Raw genomic sequence first — 27,758 nt, forward strand, 5'->3', positions numbered from 1 at the left:
CGTGTCCCCTTAGCTTCCCACCCTCTTTAATGTTTTCGCCCTTTGCATATAAATGACGTCACTCTAGCTTGAAAAACAAAGACCAGGAGTTACACTATATAATTGATATTGTGTAACTACTTAACGCGCTGCCTTTGCTTTTAATAACAGTCGCTTTGTATAATATTATTATTATAATCGAGCAAGACGTCGTTCGATGCTTTCCGAGTAGAATCTGCACGTGTTGTGTGTTGTGTCGCTGACTGGGATCTGAGGGGACTCGGAATGTTACGTAATACTACCCTTTGCGTCAGGATCGCCTTTGGTCGGTGTTGTTCCTTCCAGTGGGCGTCAGGCGGGGGCTTTTTTTCGTAATTTGTTCGCGAATCGGCTGGACGCGCGGGCTCGAGTCGCGTTTTAATTGAAGATCGCAAAATAATTACGTAAAGGAATTCCCGGATGCGTCGGGGGAGGGGGTTAGCGGTGACGCCGGCGTTATCTCCGCGTATCCATTTCCTGTGTTTTCATCTCGCGATGAGGAGCTCGGGGTGGCGGTGGGCGGGGTGGGGCGGAGTGGGGCGGGTGGGGTGGGTCGGGTGTCGCGGCGGACAGATTTATTTGGACTCCCCCTCCCCCGCTCGCGCCGCCACCCACGACCCCACACCCTTCCCCCTCACATTTGACTGGATCAATAAGCAGGCAAAGGATGCCCGAGTAGAAAAACCATTCCCCCTCCTCCACCCCCCGCCCGCGTCATAGAGTCGGGTGAGGGTGGGGGGGTGTGTGGGGGTGGGGCGCGGCGGGGGAGTCCACTCTCCTTTAATTAGTTGCCCTATGGCCGGCCGAACCATGACTGATCTCCCCCGAGCCTATTCAAAGGCGTGAGGTAGATTTAAATATTGTACCGAGACTGCTCCACACTCCGTGTCTAGTGCTCGCTAAGAGGAATTACTCCCGCCGGTTCATTATTTCCCCGAACGCTGGAAACTAGATTTTGCACAACCGTTTACCAGCTAGGGTCATATATGCTTTGTTTATATCTTTTAAGTAAAGCTGACACGGGAAACTGTACTTGAACAATCACACTCGCAACGATTTGATTCTCGACGTGAGCAAGGATATAAAATCGGCAATTGCGACAGGTCTCGCAGTTTTTTTCGCCTTCGAAACAGACTAGCGCTTGAAGCGGTCGGTGTATGGCATTCGGCATTTTCATCTCATTTTGCACACACTCGAGCCGCAAGTCAACTGCGGCTGTCGATTACGACTGTTTAAAATACCAGTGTGCACGAAATGGTTTTTTTTTATTTATTAAAATTGCAGAAAGCCTTACTGCGGCAATTTTCAGCAGTTGCCCCCGGCTGCTTCCGAGATGCTTTTCTGTTTCAACCTTCCTGTTACTGTAGGTGGAAAATATAGAATAGAGAAATAAAGGATTGTTGAAAATTTTATATTGAGCAACGAGCATACATCTCGCGCTCTCAATTTTAGAATAGGAATATGTTTTAAATTAATTAAATTCAGAGTAATTTTGTCCCATTCCTTAAATTGGTTTATATAAGATGCTTGTTTAGAGGTTTTTAATTTTCAACATCACAAATGTCATAATTATCTAAATATTTTATTGATACCTTAGTGTCATCGGTTGGCATGATTGTGGGTGTTTCCTGTTGCTTTTCAAACAGTGAAAACATACAAGAAATGTAACGTTTTTTATATGATTAATTAAACATTCTCAATTTTTTAATATTTTCCCAGCAATGAGGCTATATTTTGTTCCTTGATAAGAACATATTACAACCCTAAAACAAAGCTTTGGTTCGTAGTGTAGAAGTCTAAAACTGCGCTAGCAACATGTGCGTAACCTACTTCTAACCGCTCTTCTCGACAATGTAGCAAATTCTACTATTACGATAGTTTATACATAATAAACTATGTAAATTATCAAGTTAATAATTAAAAATATCTAAAAATATGAAATATACACGTGTCATTTTGATATAGTCTAAACAGCTAGAGAGCGCTTTGTTTTAATCCGGCGTCGGTTTACGTCTCTCGGGCGTCGGGCGTCGCGGCGTCTGGCCCGCAACCCGCGGCCGGCTGTGGACTGTGGAGGCGGTCCCGCCATTTTCTGGTTAGGTTAGGTTAGCACCTGTAGTGCCGTAGTACTGTAGTAAGCTGCCGCTACGGAAACACATTTTCCATCCTGCTCTCCGGCATCACTGAGGCCGCTTTTTGTATGAACGTCGCGGCAAATTTAAATTTTTGATGGTTTTTACCGTATTTTATAATGTAAATAGAGTAATATTTGTAAATTTTATATCGAAACATTTGTGTTTTAAATTTCATTGGATAATTTGTAGTTTTCGAGTACAAAAAGTGATTTGAAACAACTTTAGAAATCCTCATTAATGGATTTGAATTATCAATGGGAAATTTTCTGGACAAGTTCAGAAGAAATTAGCTACCATAGGTTATAATTAATTCGGATAGTGCTTTGCCTTACCATAAGGCAATCGACTTCCATTATTTATTGCTACTTTTGAGCTGATGACAATAAAAGCGTTTGCGATAGAACTTGCATCCGTTGGAGACTTCAGCTCATTGGTTCAAGGTTATATTTCTACATTTGATACTGAAACTGTCAACTTGAGAGGTTATGTTTCTGTAATTCTATGTTTAATACTGTCAACTTGACACTAAGACTCGATTCTACGATGCAACGTGTCATGGAAGCTGGGTTTCCGAAATCTACCATTGAATTGCGTATGTCCTTTGTGTGTTTTTCCCTTGGAATAATTAATTTAATTAACCAGTAATTAATTCATCAATTATAAAGAAATGACGAGGGTAATGTTGATGACGGAAAAAGTCCTTACAAAAATATTGATATCGTGATAAATCTCACCACTCGCCCCAGAAATCCAATTAAAAACAGAACTTAAAAAGTTAAAAATACGTATTGAGTTATTCCACTATGAAGGGTTTTGTATATTTTTAACATATCGCTCACTCCTTTCAAGAACGTCATAAATCAAAAATCGCCAATTTTCAGTTGCACATGTTTTCGGAATGCCCAGAAAATGTACTATATCCCAGCAAAAGCGTTATATTTTTAACTTAATATTTACCCGTTACAGGGCAGAAAGTGTTGTTTTTGCATTTTGAAGAAAAGGTATTGTTTAATTGTTTTTTCAAATATACTAAATATTTTTCAAATGGAGAAAAAACCTTCAGCTTTTACCTAAAAAGATCTGTTGCACAGTAAAAAGTTCAAAAAGTGGCTTCATATTTATTTTTAATATATTGTATTATAATATTTAACATTAAAAACGCTCTCCTGAAAAATCAAGTATTTTGATTTATGACGTTCTTGAAAGGAGTGAGCGATATATTACTTTATCATTTCAACCCAATTATAAATAATATTAATAGTTGCGTTAAGTTTTATTAAAGTTATGAAGTCACTTGTTTTTCTTTTCTTGTTATTTTTTCCTTTCTATTACTAAAATTTGGCAAATTGTTACGTAACACGATCCTCAAATATGGACCATCTTACCACGCGCACCATGTCTCAGCCTCCCCACACTTCACGCACCAGGGACACTCATTCCGCCTTCATTTGCACCAGCAAGTCACGTTATTTTTTCATGTTGTTATTTATTTTTTCCTCGGAGAGCACCCCTTCGTGCGTCATTTGAATGTTACGTATTGACTGCTGAGTCTTTTTATTATTATTGCAAAATTGTTATTTGATGTGTGTGACGTGCATATAGTAGAGGTGACGTAGGTATGTGAAGGATGATACTGCTATACGCGCCCTTGAGGTAGTATTTTAAGCAAATGGCGCTATTATCCAAATTTATTATTATTTCATTAATTGATTCGGCAGTCACTTTGTGGTTGAATCTATCCATTTTTAATTAATGTTTTACTTAGTAAATACCACTTTTTCTTAAAAACCGCTGTTTCTTAAAATCTACAGTTTATTATTATTATTATTAGTATACGAGAAAAGAAATGCAGGAGGAATATTTAGTACATTTTATAAATAAAGGAGACGAATAAAAGTATAGCAGCAATGGTTAAGGCACTCTGAGTTTCACAACCGTACTCGTGTAGCTTGTTTAATACAAGCAACAGCACAGGTGTAGGAATTCCTTGGCGAAAATCCAGTATTTACTTCGTTTTTTTTTATGATATTTAAAAACATTTTTTTAACGTAAAATCAGAATGAATTTCTATTTTCTTTTACATGAAAACGTAACTCTTTGACTTGTATTATCGGCATTGTGTTCGCCAGCGATATATTGTCTTTCGCGAAAAGAAAATATGTAGACATTTTAGATACGGAATTTTAATCTAATCCAACCTTGAATCCCTCGCAAAGCCATTTCTAAACAATACATTTTGCGAGTTTGTCAAAACGTTGTCTGGGAATAATTTTCTGAAAATATATTCTCTGGAATCGTGTTTCCGCCGAGGGTTTTATGTTGCTTCTTACGGCGCTAATGTTGCTTCCCGTTTCCGACGACATTTCCTTATGAAAGGGATATTTTCTTTATTTCGTCAACAATGTGGACGTTTGTTCTCTTTTGCCGAATTTTCCGACCGTTTAAATTGACGTCTTTTCTCCCTCGTACCTGCCGGCGTCTTCATCCGAATCATCGAGGCTCCGAAATTTTACGAAACGTTCGAGATATTTATCAGACCTCTCTAGATGATTTCAGAAAATCAGCAGATGTGATCTTCTTTTATAAATTGCTCAACTCGCACACTTCGTCTTTGCAAACATTCTTCGCCTCTTTCACATTCATGCATCTTCTCGTACATGCCCGCCAATTATTTCGACTCCTGACCCAGTCGCTTTCAAGTGTCTGCACATACCTGATCGTGCCAACTTTTACTCGGTCTTCCTCTGTTTCTTTTTCTAACTACATTCGCCTCATAAATTTGTTTTACCGTTCTTTCCTCACTCATTAGTTCCACATGTCCAAACCATCTCAACACACCTTTCTTAATTCTGTTGATAACGCTTATCTCATCATTGCATTCTTTACTTATTTCACCATTCGAACATCTATCATACATCGTTTTATTTATTTTTTATTTGTTCGGGAAATGTACAGCTTTACATTAAAAAAACTATATAATCAAAAATTGGTTAAATTAACAAAAATAAATTTTTGTCGCACATTCGTCTGAGGGATCGCATTTTGACTGGATTCTGTCTTCTTTCACCCTTCTTTTTACAACTTTATGCTTCGCTTCCGTACAAATTACAAATTCATGACGAAATCTCAACCACGCGTTTTTTTTCTTCATCCAACAATCACGATATTCCTGCACATTCGGGACGATGCCGGCGGGGCGGGGGAGCGACCTAGCGCACCTAGCCGCGTTACTTACTGCGGCTCCGCGACCTCCTCCGAGCGGGCGCGACCTCGCGCCACTTGCCACTTGCAGCCCGTTTCCGAACTCGATGCGACAATTTGGGCCTCTTCATACGACGAGCCGTGCTAATAATGATCAAACATATCGACCTTGTCCCGGCATAGCGTTGTAACTTAGTAAGGCAAAACGATCTTTACGGTGTTTTGGGGGTTGTTGAACACATCGCTCACTCCTTTCAAGAACGTCATAAATCAAAAATCGTAAATTTTCAGTTGTGCATGTTTTTGGAATGCCCAGAAAATGTACTATATCCCAGCAAAAGAGACATATTTTTAACTTAATATTTACCCGCTACAGGGCAGAAAATGTTGTTTTTGCATTTTGAAGAAAAGGTATTGTTTAAAAAAAAATACTAAATATTTTTCAAATGGAGAAAAAAACTTCAGGTTTTACCTGTTGCACAGTAAAATGTTCAATAAGCGGCTTGATATTTATTTTTAATACATTGTGTTATAGTTTTAAACTTTAAAAACGTTCTCCTGAAAATCAAAATCAAATCTTTTTGATTTATGAAGTTCTCGAAAGGAGTGAGCGACATATTAGGGCTATCACATTTTTTTTACTGTATTGATATCTCAACATAGAATAAGAATATTGATCCCAGCCCATAATAGCACATCGCTGCATGTACCCCATCTTATCGGTGTAGGATTGGTTAATTGAATTTCAGTTAAATCTTATTGGAAATAAGTATTTCTATATTCGTCAGTCTCTTGAGAACGGATTAATGGCGAATATAGATGTTTCACTGCATTAGATAAACGTATGAATAATTTAGTGCGTGTCGTTCTGCAATCCTTAGTGCACGTTGGTCCTCGGGTCGACCAAAATAGCAATTGTTCAACATTTTGTGTAGTTGTAAGTGCGTGAATAGTGCTATCTCAACATGGATGAAGAAGAATGTGGAATTTTAAATGTGTCTCAACTTGACATGAGACATGTATCGTTCTTCCCTTTTTTATGAAAGAAGATGGAAGTCTGAGCGTCTTACAGGGTGAATAGTCCAGTGTCCGATATAATAAATAATATTAATATTGTTAAGAATATGAAAGTCTTGAGTATTTACAGGCCTTACTACCTGTAATAGGTTGATGTAAGTGATCACTTTATACTCGTGTAACATTCACTACATACTTTACCCATGATTGACAACCACACTACTCAAATTTCGGATGTTGTATTTATCCTTCAATTGACACCTTTCACATGGCTCGGCACCATCAATAGTTGAGTCGGGTTTTGTTTTTTTTATTTAATTCAAACATTTTTTATAAAATGTATGTTAGATTCTTCCCGAATTATTTTACATACTAGGATAGGAAGACGCCTGAAAACAGGACATTCGGTTTTTATTAAACTTATAAATTGACCAGTTATTTTATTCACCATTGTGAATAGATTAAGAAGTCATTGAAGCCAATGAAAGGTTATATTTAAATTTCCATACGTTGAGATATCAGTAATTAAAATAAATAAAAATAATAATAATAAATAAAATGGACCGTTGTTGATTGGATATATATTTTTTAACGGCTATTTTATCCTGTACGGATGAAGCGCGTTGTCAAGCGCCGTGCTATTCGAAGTAAATACAGTTCAAAATGCCGATATATACGTAAGGTATTCATTCCTCCGCGTCCGAGGTCCCTCGGCCAGTAGTAAGTAGTGGTTTAGTAGTTTAGTAGTAGCTAGTGGAACGCAAGAAGAGCGGCGAGTGAGTCGGCTGGAAGCGCTTTAGCACCACCGCGCGCCATAAAATGTCCGCCACGCCACGTGCTCCCCTCCCCCCACCCTTCCGCTCCCCCTTCCCCGCCGCCGCTCCGCAGGCCGCTAGAAGGCACATGCCGCATGTAAACCAACCAACCGCACTTCGTTTATTGTTTTATCATCGTAGCTATTCTCGATTACACGTTTACACTTCATTATTATTATTTTTACCGAATGCACGTGGCGTACTATTTAGTAATCAAACAATACCAGATCTGAATTTCCTGGCATCACCTGTATGGCGCCAGCGCATATTTGTATGTTGTATTCCTACAAAAATACAGTGAAACCCCTATTTTATGTTTTTTTAAGGGACTGAAAATAAAATTTCGATGGAGGGATAACGTAAATGCTGCCGTATTGTGATTTTTTTTGTGAAAATCATGTAGATAAGATTTTTTGCATACAAAAATCTAAATGGCTAATATTGTAAATGGGGGGGGGGTTAAAAAATAACATTAATGAATTTTTTTTTACATTAAAAAATATTAAAAACCCTTATCTGCACCCCAATGGTGCATAGGGCACTGCGTCATATAAACGCAGTGTTATCTTGATCGTTTACACATGAAGGAAAGGTGATCAGCCCTCCGCTTCAGGTACCAGTATATAAGTATATACATATATTTTGTGAAAATCGTGTAGATAAGATTTTTTGCATACAACAACGGATAAATATAAACGTATAAATTACAATTACGTATAAATTAATTTATACGCAACGTATAAATTCGAGGTATTGAAAAAAAAACGTTTTAATTTTTTTTTTGTAAAAATTGTAAAAAAAAAATTATGACGAATAAAATAAACGAGAAACGTAAAAATTGCACGTAAACGATGATCGCGAATAATGTTAACAAAAAAAGGAGCGTTACAGATCGAGTCAAAAATCGAATGTCGGGTTATTTTCGACGTAAACTGGGAAAATACGTACATAAATACCGGTAATAAATGTACGAAAATATATCGGGATTGAAATAATTACACGTGATTGGCGGGAAAATGTTGAATCCGGATTTCACTGTTGTGTAAAAAAATATATATCTTTTTATAAATCTTTTAAAATTTTATTTTAGTCGAGATTGACGAAAGTAACTATTGTTTACACGACTCACAATAAATTATAACATCTTTGACCCCTATCCGCCCCTTCATTCATCTTATGATGGCCAGGTGATCAATCCTGCGCTCCGGGTTTTTGGATTAAGGAATGCAATATATTTTATGAGATACAGACGACGTAAGTGAAGGAGTTCAGGCTGAAGATCATTCGCTGATGCTATTACGATCAATTTGGCTATTTCGCACGTAATACATATCGCCCACTCCTTTCAAGAACGTCATAAATCAAAATACATGATTTTTCAGGAGAACGATTTTAAAGATTAAAAATATAACACAATGTATTAAAAATAAATACTTAGCCACTTATTGAACTTTTTACTGTGTAACAGATCTTTTTAGGTAAAACCTGAAGGTTTTTTCTACATTTGAAAAATATTTTGTTTGTTTATAAAAATAATTAAACAATACATTTTCTTCAAAATGCAAAAACAACATTTTCTGCCCTGTAGAGGGTAAATATTAAGTTTAAAATATGCCTCTTTTACTGGGATATAGTACATTTTCTGGGCATTCCGAAAACATGCACAACCGAAAATTGACGATTTTTGATTTATGACGTTCTTGAAAGGAGTGAGCGATATATGTAAACATCTATAGAACAAAATAACAACTATGTATTTTTTTTCCACATGAATTTTATTTGACCAGCAACCGGGTTTCATCTTAACCGACATCATCAGACTGCTGTGAGGCAAGACAAAATTATATGTTATAAACACAACAAGGCAGGAGTTGAAAACCATGCTTTTATATAATGCTTCTAACAAAATGAATTTAAATTGAATGAGTTTAAGTATTGTATTATAATAATAATTACATTTACGTTATGGTAAAGATTTTAAGCGTGATTTGATGTAATTTTATGTTAGAAATTAATTTTGCATGTGAATTTAAATAATATATGTATAGTTAAATCTGGAAACGCTGGTTAAAGAACCTTTTCTACTGCTCATTAGTTGCTCGTCAAATCGGTTGCTGGTCAAATAAAATTCACGAAAAAATACATAGTTGTTATTTTATTCTATAAAATGCAGCATCCGTACAAAACTTAAATATACGCATCTCTACGATTTTTATGTACGACTTATTTGCCCCATTACGGGATTTATTATGTCTCGAATCCCGAAACATCCCGCCGCCCTGTGACGAGACAGCCCCTAGCCCGCTCCCGGCTGCCCGCCCACACGTCGGGGGTCGTCGTCTGCTGTCCACGTGGCTATCAAAAATTTACGTGACAATGTGTGTCGGCAGAGAGTGACACGTTATTGCCATCAGGCGCGCTGTCTTCGGCCTAATCCTGTTCCGTGCTCCGCTTACAGCTTTAAGGGATGATTCCAACGGTGGGGTGTACAAAAAAGCGGTTACACCCGAAATAGTCAAATTTCGGTGATAACACGATGTGCGTTTGTGTACAGTAAATTTAATTTACTTTACACAAAATTTATATTTGAATTTAATTTGACCGCCTCCGTAGTGTAATAGTCAGAACGCTAAGCTACCGCGTTTGTGTTTGATTCCCAGGGGGGTCAAATAAATATACATGATTTTTTCATTCTAATATTTATTCAATATTACCCTGGACTGGTAGGTTCAGGTGAAGCGGAGGGCTTTTTATCCTGGTCTGGAAATTCGCCTTTCTTTCATGTGTTAACGATCAAGATAAAACTGCGTTTATGCAGTGTCCTATGCACCATTGGGGTGCGGATAACGGTTTGAAGAAGAAATTTCATTTACCGTTTGGTTCGAGTATAGCGTTCCTCGATTCTGTCATTATTTTCCTCGAATATTTTTGCGTAATTTGGTGCCGCCATTTTTGCGTATTACTACATTGTTTCTGTCCGTACACCGTGTGCGGCTGTGTGCGCTATGCGGACTACAAACTAGCGATGTAACCTTGGCTGTGGATCGTGTTTCGTGTAATCAAACAGATTACTGATATATTTAATCAATCTGTGTCGAGCCAAGAGGCGTCTGCAATATCAGCGGGTGTCACGCGGACTAGGGCCATTCGTCATTCGGCACAAGGAAGGACTCTATGACCGGATCATAGTATATTTAGATATTATTCTAGCCGTATTCCATGTTCCTTTCACTATCCAAATTCATTTTTTGTTTCATCGTGAAACTATCCGCTCTGTTTATTGTGGATTTTCGTATACGATTTCTAACGAGGAATACAGTGTTTTAGCTCGTGATATGAGTTGCAACATCGGAATCAGTATCGAATAAGAAGTCTTCCGCAAACACAATTTTACCGTCGAATCGCGTCGTCTGACAAAAAAATATATAAAAAATAGGGATTTAAAAATTTCTAAAAAAGTATTATGTTTACTTATTTATTTTTTTACAAAAATGTTAATATTAGTATACAACCACGCACTCGGTGAGTGGTTATATATTAATATTATTAACAATTAAAAAAAAAAGTAAAAATGACTAACCACAAAATAAATTATTTAAATATTAATAATATTGAGAATTTAATTTTTATTTTTTCTTAAGTTAAAGCAAAAAATAAATGAACTATTTAAATTATATTTTGTACTAATATTAATATCGATTACTAATCGAATTATAATTTTAAGCATTGAATAGACCGTTCCAATTATTCATTATTTATAGTTTACATATTTTTTCTAATGATGCTATTGTTTTTTTTTTATGTAGAAAAAAAATCAAAAATATATCAACAAGTTTCAGACGGATATTTTTTTACGACCGCTGGCGACGGGATTTTATAATTATGTACATATAGTTCAAACTTTTACAATGAGATTGGTATATAATATTTGTATGAAAACATTGGATAATTCCTTATTTTCTGCCTTTGAAATGAGGCTGATGCAGAAGGTAAATATACCCTTTCCGTCCTTAAGCATCAATCGACCAAACAGGTAGAAATACCCTTCCCGTCCAAAGTGTGTTTGCATCTCACCAATAGATGTCTCTTGTGAAATTCTAGTGATTCAAGAACAATGTTTCTAAATTGGTTCATATATATAGAACTTTGAAGAATTTGAATAGTGTGGTTGTCAATAGTGGGTAGAATTGGCGAATGTTACACGTGTGTAAAGTGATCACTTAAACCAGCCTATGACGGTCGTCAGCCCCGTAAATGCCCAGACTTCCATGTTCTTCTTCATCTCTGATTAGATGTCAAAACATAATATGTGTTAAAGGAACTCAACATCCAAAGGTTGTTTAGATTTTGTATTTTATCACGGGGTAAAATATTTAACGCACATTATTTTGATTGCAGCCGCAATGGAGGAGGAGCCGGAGACGCCGGGCGCGGCGCCGCTCGCGACGGACGGGCCGCAGTCGCGCCAACGCCACCAGATGAAGCACCGCGAATTGTTCCTGTCCCGCCACGTGGAGACGCTCCCCGCCACACACATACGCGGCAAGTGCTCCGTCACGCTGCTCAACGAAACAGAGTCCCTGCTTAGCTATCTGAACAAAGATGTAAGTGATGGACGTTCTATATTATTTTCTCCATTTGCCCGCATTACTTCTTGTTAAGAGTTAATGTATAATTGCCCACTGTCAAAATTATCCATTTAATTATCCAGAAAATAATTTTGATTGGAACGACAAGATATTTTTCTCATTTGTATATTTTCTTTTTTAGGACACATTTTTCTACTGCCTAGTATTTGACCCGACCCAAAAGACTTTATTAGCAGATAAGGGTGAAATCAGAGTAGGCAGTAGGTATCAGACTGAAATGACAAATTTTTTAAAAGAAGGTGAGTGTTTTGAGGTTTGCTGAATCATATGTATATTTCATGGCATGTACCCGCGCTAATATATTGACTAGAATAATGTATCATTTGGTCAGGAAACTATTTTGGTTTCTGCCCTTTATTATTTCAGTAATAAAATCTTAGTAAATATGTTCATTAACTATTCTAATTTAAAGAATGCATATTATTTCTAAATATACTATTAGAAACCCCTCTATAAATAGTAGGAGAATTCTGTTTTGAAACACAAGATCAATGTCCTAAGGGGCATTGTTTATGAATTGTATTTTAGCTGTTTCTGCTCGTCATTAATCGATTAGTCACATAAAGTTAGACAACTCATGTGATTGAAAAAAATATATTAAAAATATAAATGCCACTATTTCTAGAAATCTAAAAAAAAAATTCTGTCGAAACAATTAATGAAACTCATGTGATGACAAGCGGAGATAATCCATGTGTAATTTTTGAAATGCAGTTTTTGTTTGACTCTATTCTTTTTATACTTTTCTATCTGTTAATAAGAGATTTAAGATAAATGGATGATTGTAGGCGAAGAAGACCCCCGGAGGCTGGAGGATCTGGAGACAGTGGTGTGGACGCCGGAGCACGGGCTCACGGACCGCCAGATCGACCAGTTCCTGGTGGTGTCCCGCTCCGTAGGCACCTTCGCCCGCGCGCTGGACTGCAGCAGCAGCGTCAAGCAGCCCTCGCTACATATGTCCGCTGCCGCCGCCAGTAGAGATATCACCCTGGTAACTATCCACCTCCAACATATGTCGAGTAAAGAATACATTAACACAGCAGACGTATTATAACATCTTGCTCTTTTGTCTCAATCCTGTTGATTGGTCTGCAGCAACAACTAACACCTCCTTGACAGTCTGGTCTATTTTGCAAAACCCAGCTCCTCATACGTCGAACAGCCCATGTCCAAAGATAAGTCGCAAAGATATTTGCGGCGTGGGCGTTTGTTCGCTCAATCGTTCCCTCTATTATCAGGTGCAGGAAACCCTCCTGTGTCAACATGTGACCGATCCATTTGACGCATCTCTTCGAGATAGTCACTAGTAGGTGTCTTCTTTCTTGGATTTTTTGTAAAACCTCGTTGTAATAATAATAATTATAACGTATTTATGTGTTCATCCCGTGGCTGTCTGTTGGCTAACCCTCGGTCCTTTGCAGTTCCACGCAATGGACACGCTACACCGGCACGACTACTGCCTGGAAGCGGCCCTGTCCTCGCTAGTGCCCCCCTCCGGGCCGGTGCTGTGTCGCGACGAGATGGAGGAGTGGAGCGCCTCCGAGGCCAACCTGTTCGAGGAGGCCCTCGATAAGTACGGAAAGGACTTCAACGACATCCGGACAGACTTTGTAAGCATCCTCACATATCCATCTAAATTAATTCATGTCAAATTTCACACATTCTCATGGTAGTTAAAAATTATGATCCACCTGTTTTTGCCATATCTAAACCGCTTAAATGAATGTTCAAACCGCCTGTACTCTCCTGACTGTTCTAAATTCATCAAGCCCGTACACCTTGTTATGCTTTTTTTCATATGCATTGTAATTTTTGCTTGTCTTTCTATGTCATTTAATGATAAAATTATGTAAAAATAAGTTGATCATGTTAATAGTGATTTGTGATTAAATTATTACTACGCCACACATTATTCACGCTTTTTGATGGTGGTTTGGACTACGTTGAAGCATTCATCATTTGATTGGCATGATTTTTTTTATGTTGTAAGATTTTTTCTATTTTTTCTCACTTCTTAATATTATGTGATTTATATATGCTCTGTAGTGCAGTGATTATTTGCGATTTGCCGTGCATAAAATCCCATGAGTTTTTTTATACAATTTTTCTTCTACCAAACGACCAAATATTGAAATTCACTTTAAGAACTGTGTGTTAACATGCTTAGATAAAAAAAAATATTTTCAAGTAAAACGTAAAATTGTTGAATGGTGGCTTATGTGTTATTATCTGACAATATAAGATATTGCATAAGTAAATGGCTTCTAGAAAGTAAATATTGCTATTTGAAATGTTCTCGCAATCAAGATTAAGTAAATTCCATTGTAAACGACCGAGTTAATATTTACTGTAGAGCTTGCTACTGCCCTTGATTTCATATTCAAATCTCTGAAAGTCACATTTTTTCATTGCATGTTCATATGTTTTACTGATGGTTATTTACCCTACTGGAAATCGTATATGGATCTCATGTGTGGTAGCCGTATGTGCTATCTACCACTATTATCAGTCAGGAGAATTATTATAATACATAATGTTGTCAATTTGAAATTTATGTTTTTTTAAATGTTCAAGTGCTATCTACCCTCCGATTGCAAACAGCTAAATATGGTATCAAACGTTTTGATCAATATCACTGGTCTGTTTTTGGTTGGTTGGAAGATATTGCTTTTTAGCAATAAGCCCGCCAATGCACCTTTTTTTTCTCTACATAAAGTTTAAATAAATAAATAAATATATATGGTGCAATACATGCCGTCATTATGTGTACGGTTTATACCAATTCCTTTTAATCTAGTGCAAAGAGTTCCCACTCTATCAGTTCCCCTATCCTAATATGAAATACTCGGAATAGGGTCCGCATGATCTGAGGGAACGGCATAGTACAGGGGCACATAGTTTACAAGTCACTGTATAAGCGGAACACGTACCGATGTCACACTATGTGTCAATTTGTTCAAGAAGAACAGTAAATGTCTAATTTGTGAGTCTTGCGGAACCAGCTAGGAGATCTGCAGAGCCAAAGATGATAGAGAATGGAATTGTTTGCTATTTGTTATTTCATGTGCTGTTGTTTCCTTTGTAGTTGCCTTGGAAAACGTTGAAAAACATAGTAGAGTATTACTACATGTGGAAGACTACAGATAGATACGTCCAACAGAAGAGAGTGAAGGCTGTAGAAGCAGAATCCAAGCTGAAGCAGGTCTACATTCCCAACTAGTGAGTGTTTGTGGTCGTTTCATACTTGTATTTCTTATTCATACTAGTTTTAATTTTCCACTGAAATAGCTATTGATTTTTATTTCCTGAACATATATTATGACTAGCTTCCGCAATTTGCGGCTTCCCAAAACATAATTTCAAAGTAAAAATCACCACACACAGTTTTTAAAAATTTAAAATACACTCAAAATAGTACATATTGTCAACTTAACCCTTTCTACGTGGAATTTATTGAAAATCTTTAAATTTAAAATAAATTCCTCCCGCAACGTGAGTCTAGATGAGTAACACACTTTTCGTACTAAGCTGACAATATTTTTTCAAAATATTCAATAGTTTTTCGTGAATAACTCATTAACTCCTTTGGTGGAAAATTCTAATTTCGTATACATATTTTATTTTGAAATACATGTCATGTATTGGTGCTAGTCGAGGATTAATACTAGAATATTATTCATGCCATATTTTATACTTTCAGTGAATTACAAATTCTTCCTTTTTTAAATGATTTAAAATATTATTTTATATTTTTGTTACAGTAATAAACCCAACCCGGCAATTATAAATAATAATAAGTCTAATAATGTGATGAATGGCGGTACAAATGGCTCTGCGGTAAATCTTACCTCGGGAGAGATCTGCAGTTCCTGTCAAGGTAAACTATATCTTCTGCCTTGCTTAAAATAATTGAAATAATTTCTCATTTGTGTTTGATTATTTTTTAGTTTTTAGCCAATATGGTCAGTGCATTTTGGAAATGAAACTGCTTCCTCTCATGTTTGAGTTGGCCCTTATCTTGTTTAATGTGCGACTTGTCTGTTTACAGTAACATCATCTTCTCAGTGGTATGCGTGGGGTCCCTCACAATTACAGAGCAGACTTTGTTCCTCGTGTTGGCAGTACTGGAAAAAATATGGCGGATTTAAAGTAAGATTTTTTTTAAATAAATACGAATGAAGTCATATTTATTGTTGTTTTTTTATTATTTATAAACATGTCGTGAACATACTGCGAAGTCAGTCATTCTAATGGCTATTTATCTTTAGTATTTGCTTTTCATTTATTGTTTCGGCATTAACTTTGTGGTAAGACATGTTACAATGATTAAAGAAAACACTTGTTTTTTACCACTTGAGTTTTATTATAGACTACATGTTTCAGAAGTTAAACTTCCATCATTCAGGTCTGTATAATAACTGTATATTATATATTAGTTATTATACAGACCTGAATGATGGAAGTTTAACTTCTGAAACATGTAGTCTATAATAAAACTCAAGTGGTAAAAAACAAGTGTTTTCTTTAATCGTTGTTATTTGATTTTCTATTGGTCGATTTAAGATTTAAGGGTGAGATCTCAACCGTATAAATACACGACGCGACCGACTGTAGGAGAAACCAGAATTGTTTGTACGCACAATTTTTTTTAGGGTATATACATTGGATTTTTTTTTAAAATAAAAATTGAACCAATAAATTATCATTTTTTAACTCCTTACCTTTCAATAACTCTTTTCTTTTAAAAACCGTGTATTTATTTTATATTTCAAGAAAATCTTATATTTCAATACAAAAATGGTGTTTTAAGCAAAAAATTCAATTACGGTATAGGTTACCCGGGTTTAAAGAAAATTAAGTTGTGGGCTATCTAATATCCCGCCTTGAGTCACTTGACTAGATACGCTTGACTAGAGCTTCATTTTATTCTAATTGAAATTAACTTTATAGTTATATATCTTCTTTGCGGTGGTATGGACATGTGGAGCGAATGGATAGCGAGAGAATGACTAAGAAAATATATGTGGCGAATGTGAGAGGGAAAACAAAACGTGGACTACCGAAAAAGACTTGGCACGATCAGATCAATCAGAACCTAAAATCTGGCAGTGTCAAAAGTCTGCGTAATCGGAGGGCATGTATGACTAGATGTATGGATGTGAAGGAGGAGTGTATGTCAGGACAGAAGAGTGTGGCGTTCCATCCTCTCTGCCTACGAAATGGCGTGATGGTAGTAGTAGTAGTAGTAGTTATATACATTTTTAAATATGTATTTATAAATATTAAAACTATTATTGTTGTTTGATGACAAAGTGATACATTATTTACTTATCGACACTTGAGGGTGCACATATAGTATTTTGAGATGTGAGTTTATTCTCCCTTTTGGTGATATGGAGAGGGATATGGTTTCTGACGTGAGTGGTGGTGTCGCAGGTGGCCGGCGGAGCGTGCGAGGGCGAGGTGGAGGCTGTCGCGCCTGGCGGGGGCGCCGGGGCGGCCGTGGGCGGCGCCGTGCGCGCGCGGGGGCGCAGCAGCGACGGGGAGGACCCGGGCCCGCCGCACTCCGCCTTCTCCCACCGCCCACACCGCTGCTCCATGCTCAACTGTGGCAAGGTAGCCTTGTAGTGTCGACTTGTTGAAGCATGCCATCCATATATCTCCACCCGACCTGGGCAGAGAATTGTATATACCGGTTATGTAAAAACCATGTTTCAGAAAATTTGCTCAAATGGCTTTTTTTTGCTCCATGTAACGCGGTGGAAAGGCCTTACGGCACCTTTTTTTCACAGAATTTTTTTATTTATTTTCTTCTTCTTCTTCTTCTTCTTCTTCTTATTGTAGGCCTTACGGCCTGTTTTTAAGAGGGATTAGCCTCCTGCGACGTTGATTCCCAGCTATCGGCCCATCTCTTTGGTGGTCTGCCCGGGAGTCGTCTACCATGGGGTTGGCCGTACAATGCGATGTGGGGGAGTCTGGATGGTTCCATTCTCCTCACATGCGCATACCATTGTTTATTTAAATTAAAATTAAAATTATTTATTTTAATTTTCATAATCAATTAGACGAAACAATGTTTTTGCTTACGTAATTACAATCTGTATTTATGTAATTCATCAAAATGATTTTTTGATATATTTTTTTTTAAATTACTGATTGTAATAATATTGTTATTATTATACCTTATACTAGTTAGTGTGCTGATTACTTTAAGTTTTTTAACAAGACGATGGTGTGATATATGCTCAACTAGCAAGTGGTTTGTCTGTGGCAGGAGTTCAAGCTGAAGGCGCAGCTGGCCCGGCACGTGGCTGGCGTGCACGGTGCGTCGCTGCGCTCGGGCTCGCCGCGCCCGGTCATGAAGACGCGCGCGGCCTTCTACCTGCGCACGTCCCCGCTCACGCGCCTCGCGCGCCGCCTCTCCCGCGCCCTGCGCCGCCCGCGCCGCATCGCGCGCGCCCCCTTCACGCCCGTCAACATCCACCAAGTCAAACACGACTGTGAGTAATACCCGACCGACTATACTCGATCCTTTCAATTTTCTTAACCCATCGGCCGCCAACCGTTGGCGGTAGGTATGTTTTTACATTTGCAAATCAGCCGCCGTTTAAGCCACGCCCCCATTCGTGGTAGTCCATATTATAAAGATACTTTCGTGTGATATCTACAAATCAGTAAAGAAAGCTTTTTTAATGCATTATTTCTTGTAATTTTAATACAAATTTATTCACGTCACTTGACCAAAGATGTCCCTGTAAGGATAGAATTATCCTTTTGATTGAAATATCAACTAAAATCAGTGAGAAATCAAAACTTTACATCCCAGGAGTAATGTTTTATTGAGTTATTTTTTCAAGTTTTCATGTTAATTTATCACATTTCTGATCTAGACACATGATAAAATACGTGCATAATAGTTATATGTACCATATTTATTGGTAAAACAGTAAAAGTTATAATTTTATGAGATGAGACGCCGTTGACGTCGCAACCATGCACGCGGTATCATTGGTCCGCTGTTGGACCGCGCACTTAACATTTGATGTTTATTGCGCGTACCTTTTTCTGCATTAAAGATTATTTCTATGTCTGTTCTCGTTTTATCAGTGCAAAATATTAGCGCCTCCTTGTTTGACAACCCACATCACCTCCCCTCCGGGCGGGGCAACTTTCTTACTTGCGGGGATACATTCGATTAGTGTCTTTATATACATGTTTTGAAAAAAAACTAATATGCGGATGGGTTAAAAAATCATAAATTGAATTATGCATTAACAGATTTGCATTTAGTCCGCCTCCGTAGTGTGATTAATCATAAAATTTTAATGAGATTTTACTGTTTTATATTAAGACAGAATTAACAAAAAAAACTATGACTACAAAAGTTACTAGCAAAGCATTAGCTGTTGAAGTGGGGCACTGTTTTAATGCTAAGTATGATGAATATTCAGTCAGTCTCCGTAGTGTAATGCTCAGCATGCTCGGCTACCGTTCTGGAGGTCCCGGGTTCGATTCCCAGGGGGAGTGGTTAAATAAATATAAGTGATTTTTTACACTCTAACATTTATTCAATTACCCTGGATTGGTACCTGAAGCGGAGGGCTGATCACTTTTCCTTCATATATTAACGATCAAGATAACACTGCGTTTATATGATGCAGTGCCGTATGCAACATTGGGGTGCAGATTAGGGAAGAAGAAGAATGCATTGACTCAATTTTTTACAGGTCATGGAGCATTTTGAGAATACCTCTTTTTTTTTAAATTAGACGAAACTCTATTTGTGAATGCGATGAGATGTCATCACAAGATGCCCCTCATTTAGTGTGGGTATGTCTAATTTTTGAAAAAGAAAGATTTAAACTCGAAACAGAATATGCGAAGGAAGGTATGCAGTTGACAAAAATTGATGAGGCAATAGGGCATAAAGATATATGTATCAGATTTAGCGGTGTCTTATTTAGAGAATATAACATGAGGAATGAGTTAACTATGAATAAATTAACGATGTAACAAATCTTGGTTGATATAAGATATTGATCCATTGTATCTTTGATATTGCATTGTTTTTAGAGATCAACCTTATTCATTTACTATACACATTCACTATCATTTTTTAAGATATATAAATTGAATATTCTATAAATGCTTGTACATAAATAGCCAAGGAGAATTTTGTTAGGCAACTAATAAATATTATTGAAAAAAAGAAATATATGTATTGCGTAAACACATTCAAAGTTGACGAAAAGTCCATAAAGAAAAGATTGATCAGATGCTTACCCCGTACATCCTGTCCTTATCCATTTAAAATCATCATTTCCTCCAGTTAATTAGAAGCATCAACCCACAGAGCCATTTCTCGGAGGAAATTGCAGTCTAAATATTATTATCTTTGTTTGGCTGTCTTCTTCATTGCTATATCACGTTACAGGTAGCGTAGGCATGGCGAGCATGAGCTCCTCGGAGCTGAGCGCCCTGGCTGCGGGCCGAGGCGGGCGCGCGCGCGGGCAGGTGGCGCGCGTGGCGGAGCGGCTGGCCGGGCCGGCGCTGGCCGCCCCCGCGGGCGCCGCGCAGCACGCCTGGCTGCGCCTCACCCCCAAGGACCGCATGCCGCAGCCCGCTAAGGTGTCCTTCCCCAAGCCGCCCAAGGCTCCAGGTAACGACCAAAGTGCCAGCATCACTCGACCTTTCTAGCACTATAATAATTGATGTGTGACTCTCTTTAGGGAGTGGGTTCTTTTTATATGAAAAAAACATTTTTTTAGAAGATAGAAATTAGGTAAAAATAAATTTTAAAAAAACCATCTGTTTTACTTTATGATAAAATTGCATACAAATATCCACAGATGTCATTGCCATACAAGTTACATTATACCAACTGACTTTGACGTTCATTAACTTCGATACTCCTTCGAAGAAAATTTGCATCGACATTCATTTATTTTTTGACATCTCATCAAAGATGAAGAAGAATATGGAAGTCTGGGCATTTACGGGGCTGACGACCGTCATAGGCTGGTTTTAGATGTCAAAAAATAATAGGAAAATAACTCCTGTAATTGGAGATAATCCAGGTTTTGTGAACAAGTATTTGGACTTTTACAGGAGAGCAAAAACATACTGGTGAAATTAAATAATTTATTTGTTTTATGTATTTTTATATGTGCATATCTTAATAAAACAAATAAGTATTGCAACTGCAGCTTTATCCTTTTCCCAGATCATGGAATACACCTTTTTAGACATTTTGTGGAACAAACTTAGTAAATGAAAAATTTGACAGATATACCCTTTAGCCATTACACTACTGAAATGTGTTGTTATAACTTTGACCGAGTAAAGTGCTAATAAAACTTGGTATTGTCAGATGGCAGTTTGATGTACGAGCGGATCCCCAACAAGGCGGAGGCGGAGGGCATCCGGCCGGGCGCGGGCACCTCTCCCTCGCCGGCCCTCAAGCGGCGCTACGACGACCTCAACGGTGTCGACAGTGAGTCCCAACACTCTGCACTCTACACTCTCCGCCCCGCACCCAGCCTGACCCCACACTACTAACTCGGGACAAACAGATGAGAGACTCCATTCCGGACGGGGCTATTCTGCTGGAATTTCAATTTCAACAATCTTGTATTGTGAAAATATTTGTGTTCTTATTTTATTTCAATTCAATGTAATTTTATAGTAAGCCTAAGCGAAACGTGTTTTCAAAATAGGAATAAATTTTTGGCAAACGGGATTTCGAACCTAGAGCCTCAACCACAGAACTACTATCTGAGTAAAATTTTTTTTGTTATTTTTTTTTAAAGGAATAACTTTCAAAACCTCTTTTTTTTGCGGGTTGTCTGCAGCTAGGTTAGTAAGGGTAGAGGGAAGTTAAATGTGAAAAATACTACACTTAGACCAATCTTTTAATTTATTTTGCAATTGACGGGAATCAAACCTGTGACACTGATGGTCGATATGGCAGTCAACGTGTTAATGTTTTCTTGAATGTTTTTCGCAGATACTTTGTGGCACATTTTATAAATGTTAATGTTTTCGCTATTTCAATTTCATGATTTTTTCTCTCAATGTATATCCTTAAAAACAGGTAAAATACTAACAAAGTATCATATATAATAATTTTTAAAATTGTACATTGCAACAACCCTCATTTGAGACTTGCATATTTGAGGCTTATTGTAGATTGAATATATTCATCTTCCTGTCCCTGACCGCACCTGCTGTGCATAGGTTAACTCAATCGTTGAATAGACCAAGGCTAGGTAACTCTAGAAGGAGCTCAGGGTGAATAAATAGTAGGTACTATGTATGAGCTTACTTTTGCTAGCTCCCGTGATGTATACAACAGTGGGATCTCTCATCTATTTTCCAACCACTATGATGTTATTAATTTACTAACTCTAATTCCTGTCCCGCTAAAAACACTAACCTGTTTAAGAAATTCCAGATACAATTTATGATAAAATACTGTATGGAATTTGATAATATCTGTTTCACATCATTGCAACTACATTTTGTTTAGTAAATTAACTTATCATTTTTGTTGCAAAGTATCTATTTTTTTTTTTAAATATAAATATTTATCAAAAATCCTTTTACAAAGAAATATCCATATCTCTCTAATATAATCTATAATCTAATATCCATATCTAAGTGTTTCTTTAATTCCTATGAAAGTTTTATGGTAAAGATTGTCTCCTGTACATATAATCCACACAATGGATATTCCTTTGTATCGGATGGTAAACTAATAGTTTGTTTTTTGCGTTTGTTGGCTTCTACTCCGACTTGGATTGGGATGACGGTGAGTGACAAAGTGAGAATTTTTCTCATGTTTTATTAATACGTAAAATACTTTATTTTATTTTAATTTTCTCGATATCTGTACACCGTTATTTTCTGTAAATTTTGACACTTTATATATGATTTCTTTTGTTTGATGAATTTACGCGGCTGTGCTATGTAACAATCAAGATACACTTATGCATTGAGGAATTCTGGTGTTTTGAGCATTCAATTCCACAGTGAAAGCTGGCTAAATTGTTAGAATTTGTTCTCTCTTGACCGTGCCCGCACGAGTACAGCAGTACTCTTGTAGGAGACTAATATTTTTTGGGTGTGTATGTGTGTGGTTTGTAGTTCGCATTATCGAAAAACAACCTATTCAATAGGTAACGTTTAATATATGTAGCTTAACTAACTTATGCTATCCTGATATAGTTTTGTTCAAAATAAAATTTTAATAGGATTTATATCTACTCTCTGCTTTCGGTATAGGACAGATGGGTCTAGGCTCTAGAGCAATAGTAATTTACGTACTAGAGAATATGATTTTAATTTTATTAGAGTGGGATACAGAAGGTGAAGACCAGTCTATCTTTTGTTGCATGGAGTTTCCATTACTAGATCAAATATTTACAGTATCAGTGAATACAGATATAATAGATTTAATTTTTTTAATTAATTTTATTTGGATTTTTAGGCAAAATGTTTTTTCGAATCAAAGAGAGTTTGCTGTAATAATATTATTTGGAAATGAAAAATATGTACTACATTTTTACCTAGCACAGCAGTTACATTTTTAATAGTAAGAGAATCATATATTCCAAATGAATTTAGTTTATTTATTTATTTATTAGACCTAGATTGATGTGTGGTATTGAATCGTCCATAGTAATATGCGAGATATTTGTAAATACATTAGATTTTTTTTTATTTTATTGAATGGTGTGTGTTTTGTTTTTTTATTTCATTATTCAGAGCTGCTTTTCTCACGAATGAATTAATTCATAGTCTTACGGCAGATCATCTGTTTTTCATGATTTTGATTGAATGATGAAATTATCTACATATTCTGCATATTTGTTACCACATAAATAGCAACTAAAATAATTACCAAGCATTCTGTACTTACAGAGATAGGATGTTGTTATCACTATGTATCGCTTAATGAACAGGATGACCCACCGCTCATTTGTGAATGTGGAAGGCTCATAATGGAACACTGTTCTTCCATTTCACATTTGATCAACTTCTGCAAACAGTTCTGTCAAAGAATCAGTCATTTATTTCCATTTTTTATTCGCAATAATACTAATAAAGACAATTCCAACATTGGTTGTTGAACTCCAAATTCCACTAAATAACATCGCCCACTGACACCTAACTTGAACCTTTTAAATGTCAAAAGATAACAAAATTTAATTTAATAAACATGTCTAAAATTTCCGCAACTTTCCTACTCTGGATATGTCAATTTGGCTAAAGAAAAAATAAGGTTTTTGAAAAGTGAAGAAAACATTTTTTTTTTAAACCTAATTTTTTTTAACACTTTTTTTTAAAAAAAACCTAGCACTAAGTGGTCCTAGCACTAAAAAAAAATCTAGTTTGACAGTTACATTCCAATTGGAAAAAAATCTTTTGTCCTCTGCTCCACATACTGTTGTAATAGATACGAGTGACAAAAATGTAAGCTTGAAATTTAAATAAATAATACTAATGATGAAAAAAAAATTGTCGAATAACATCCGACATGGGACCTAAGAGAAAAATCGATGTCGAATGAGATTCCAGTAAGGGTTAAACAACTTTTCTAAGTGAGTAGGCATTTTGCTGTCACGTTTAGTCCACTTTGTAGGAATGTGTGTATTGTGTCCTCGTGTACTAAGTAGCGGTGGTGTCCGCAGGGGGTGCGGGCGCGGGTGAGGGCGGGTGCGGCGCGGCGGGCGCGGCGACGGCGGTGGGCGCGGCGGGGGCGCCGGGCGAGCGGCCCCCGCCGGCCAAGCGCCCCAACAAGCACCCGCAGCCCATGCAGAGGCCCTCCCCCGAGCAGTACGCCGCCATGTGCGCGCGTGCCCAGGCCACCGGACAGCCCCTGCCCAAGCACATATTCGCACACGTAACTACATACTTATTCGATTTTAGATGTTTTATACTGACATTTCTTGGTGGAACTGCATTTTATAGAATAAAATAACAAGTATGTAATTATTTCCACATTAATTTTATTTGACCAGCAACCGGGTTTCGTCGTAACCAACATCAGCACCAGTCTGATGATGTCGGTTACGACGAAACCCGGTTGCTGGTCAAATAAAATTCACATGGAAAAAATTACATAGTTGTTATATTATATTATACATACTTATTTACTTGACTACATGCAACCTCTTCTACCGATTGACCATTTAGATTTTTTTCATAATTATTTTCACCATTGCCAGCCGAAAAGGTGAATGTGAAATGGCTATGCTTCGTGAGATTTATTTGAAGCGCTTAAACTTAGTTGAACAATCATGTTGCCATATTATATTGTGGGTATACTGGCAAAAAATTTTAACTCTAAAATCCCTGTTTGAATAATCTCTGTTATTTAAAGCTTTTAGCCTGAATAAAATACCCGCCATTGAACTTTTCCTTTTAAAACCACATAGATATGACATTTTAAACTACTTTCTATATTTTGCCAGTTTATAGAACGTTGAAAATGTTATAATATGCATCATTAAGTCAAAATTGCATATTTTCGAGTTAACGTTTTTTGCCAGTACACCCGTGATATTATAGTAATTGGATTTGATGAAGTCTTAGCAATAAGGTAATTTAACTAAATTATAACGCTACAAAAGCACCATTAAAAAATATAAAACACAATAAGGGACATTTTTTTGGCAGTACGTTTTTTTTGCATTTTTGGATTAAGTAGAATCTACTTAGTCGAAAAATGCAAAAAAAACGTACTACAAAAAAAAATGTCCCTTACTGTGTTTTGAGTTTGGACAGCCGTCCTGCCCTTTTGAATAACAATAGTCGATACATGTATTATATTATAAACGACTCATAGTGGAAAGTTAGGCTTTGATGTACAATACTTGGTTTTAAATGTCAATGTTTAACCTTGGCTCTCTATTGCGTTTTATTGAAAGTGTTAATGGATGTGCATTTTGCAGGTAAATGGTAAACCCGGCGCTGGTGGCGGGGCGCGTGGCCGGAGACACGTCATCAGCTGGATGGACGCCCCCGACGACCTCTACTTCCGGGTGACGGACCAAGCCAAGTTTGTATAGTTGTTTGGCTCGCTGTAGCGTACTATTGCGGTCGGAGGCTCTAGTAATGTGCGTTGTGTGTCGCAGGGTCCGGCGGAGGAGTCTCACGGTGGTGGAGCTGCGCCGCGCGGCCCGCAAGCCGTGGCGCACGCTGCCCGGCGCCGCCAGCAAGGCGCCCCTGCAGGTGGTCATCCTGGACTGACCCCCCCCACAGCCCTCGCACCCCCACCCCCACCCCTACACCATGGAGGCCCTGTTGGGCTAGTGTTGTTACGTAGAGTGTTATTGTACATTGGACCAGAGACCTGACTCTGCCGAGGTTAGGATTTTTACTAAGCGAATTATATTTTAAGTTATTCAAGGTTTTTGATATAGTGATTAATTTAGTGTTGGTGACGTTCGGCCGTGCCCGATCCGACGGTGGTGTGTATGTTGCACTTTTTGTGTTTTTCTGTGTCTACGTAAGATGGAACTCGGAACATTTAACCCGATTGTGAAGTATAATTGTCGATCCGGTTTACGTGACCTCTCCGCATCTATCCGCCATTTATTTCCTCCATGGATTGTAAATGTAAATTTTCTCGATAAATTTGATTCAGTGAGCGCAACCTGTATTTTGGTAACACAATCCCCGAACCAAGTCTGTAGATAGCGAAGGCGACGAGAGGTGCGCGTGTGTGCACTAACACTAGGCGGCCAGATGTGAAATGTCTCGGTACATACTGATATGTAATTTTAATTCAAATCGGAGATTCGTTGTAGGATAATTTACATTTTTTTCATAAATAAAGCACAAATTCAGAAAATACAACCTTGTTTTATTTTTGTTTACACTGTTGTCAATGTATTTTTATGTACTTATTATGTTTCAGGAAATCTGTGAATTAATAAATAATTTTGCTCGGTAGGCAGAGAATAAAATGCCACACCACTGTCTTTGCAAATATTCTTCCACATTCATGGATCTCCACCCATGCATACTGATTATTCTGACTCCTGACCTGACCGCTTTCAAGTATTTGATTTCAAGTGTTCCTCAGTCTTCCTCTGCTCCTAATTACGTTCGCCTCATAAATTTATTTTATCGTTTATTCCTCAATTTTTTTTCCACATGTCCAAATCATCCAAACACGCCTTTCTTAATTTTATCGATAATGCTTATCTTAACCTTACATTCTTTCCTTATGTCACCATTGGAACATCTAGCATACATCGTTTTGCCGTAAATTTGTCTGAGAGATAGCATTTTGATTGCCTTATTTGTATTCTGTAATGGTTGCCAGATTCTGTTTAAGGAGCGATCTCAGAATATGAGCTCTAACACATATAAAAAGAGCAAACTCTTTATAATAGGGGGTTGAATTAATTCTCGCCGTTTTTTGTAGTATTTTGAATTGAAAATATTATTTTTTTTAAAAGTAAGAATTTATTCAAAGTATTGCCCTTCTATCTCGACTACTTTGGCCCATCTTTCAGGAAGAAGTCGTATTCCCCTATAAAAGAAAACCTTGTCTTTTGAGGCAATCCAATTTTCAACCCATAACTCGACTTCTCGATAACTTTTGAAAATTTCTCCCGATAATCCATGCTGCATGGACCGAAACAGATGATAATCGGATGGTGCGACGTCAGGGGAGTAGGGCGGGTGTGACAGAACCTCCCAGCCGAAGGAGTTTATCTGTTCTTTTACCACTTTGGCAACATGTGGGCGCGCGTTGTCGTGCAGAATGAGAATCGACTCGTGCCTGGCTGCGTATTCTGGACGTTTTTCTTCAATTGCTGTTTTCAGTTTGATCATTTGCAGCTTGTAAACCTCTGCTGTGACTGTTTGGCCTGCTTTGAGAAGCTCGAAAAAAATTACTCCCTGCTGAT

At 37.4% G+C, this 27,758-nt stretch overlaps 1 protein-coding gene across 4 annotated transcripts in view; it reads left to right on the forward strand.

Annotated features, from left to right (window-relative positions):
- MTA1-like (metastasis associated 1-like) overlaps positions 1–26,692 on the forward strand; it is a 91,227-nt gene extending 64,535 nt beyond the window's left edge. Inside the window, exons 4-18 of one of the 4 annotated variants that reach the window (XM_088262714.1) lie at positions 11,585–11,790; positions 11,957–12,074; positions 12,624–12,826; positions 13,257–13,445; positions 14,921–15,054; positions 15,597–15,712; positions 15,884–15,984; positions 17,272–17,451; positions 18,110–18,335; positions 20,270–20,494; positions 21,206–21,328; positions 22,616–22,645; positions 24,528–24,739; positions 25,791–25,897; positions 25,974–26,692. In XM_088262714.1, coding sequence (XP_088118840.1) covers positions 11,585–11,790; positions 11,957–12,074; positions 12,624–12,826; positions 13,257–13,445; positions 14,921–15,054; positions 15,597–15,712; positions 15,884–15,984; positions 17,272–17,451; positions 18,110–18,335; positions 20,270–20,494; positions 21,206–21,328; positions 22,616–22,645; positions 24,528–24,739; positions 25,791–25,897; positions 25,974–26,088 — 2,285 coding nt within the window. In that variant the 3' untranslated portion in view covers positions 26,089–26,692. The remainder of the gene's footprint in view (positions 1–11,584; positions 11,791–11,956; positions 12,075–12,623; positions 12,827–13,256; positions 13,446–14,920; positions 15,055–15,596; positions 15,713–15,883; positions 15,985–17,271; positions 17,452–18,109; positions 18,336–20,269; positions 20,495–21,205; positions 21,329–22,615; positions 22,646–24,527; positions 24,740–25,790; positions 25,898–25,973) is intronic. The other 3 variants (XM_088262715.1, XM_088262717.1, XM_088262718.1) reach the window with 3 other exon arrangements.
- The last annotated feature ends 1,066 nt before the right edge of the window (positions 26,693–27,758 follow it).

The sequence above is a fragment of the Brachycentrus maculatus genome, unplaced genomic scaffold (assembly GCF_059751285.1).
Source record: "Brachycentrus maculatus isolate JH-2025_06_01 unplaced genomic scaffold, ASM5975128v1 h1tg000188l, whole genome shotgun sequence".
NCBI lineage: Eukaryota > Metazoa > Arthropoda > Insecta > Trichoptera > Brachycentridae > Brachycentrus > Brachycentrus maculatus.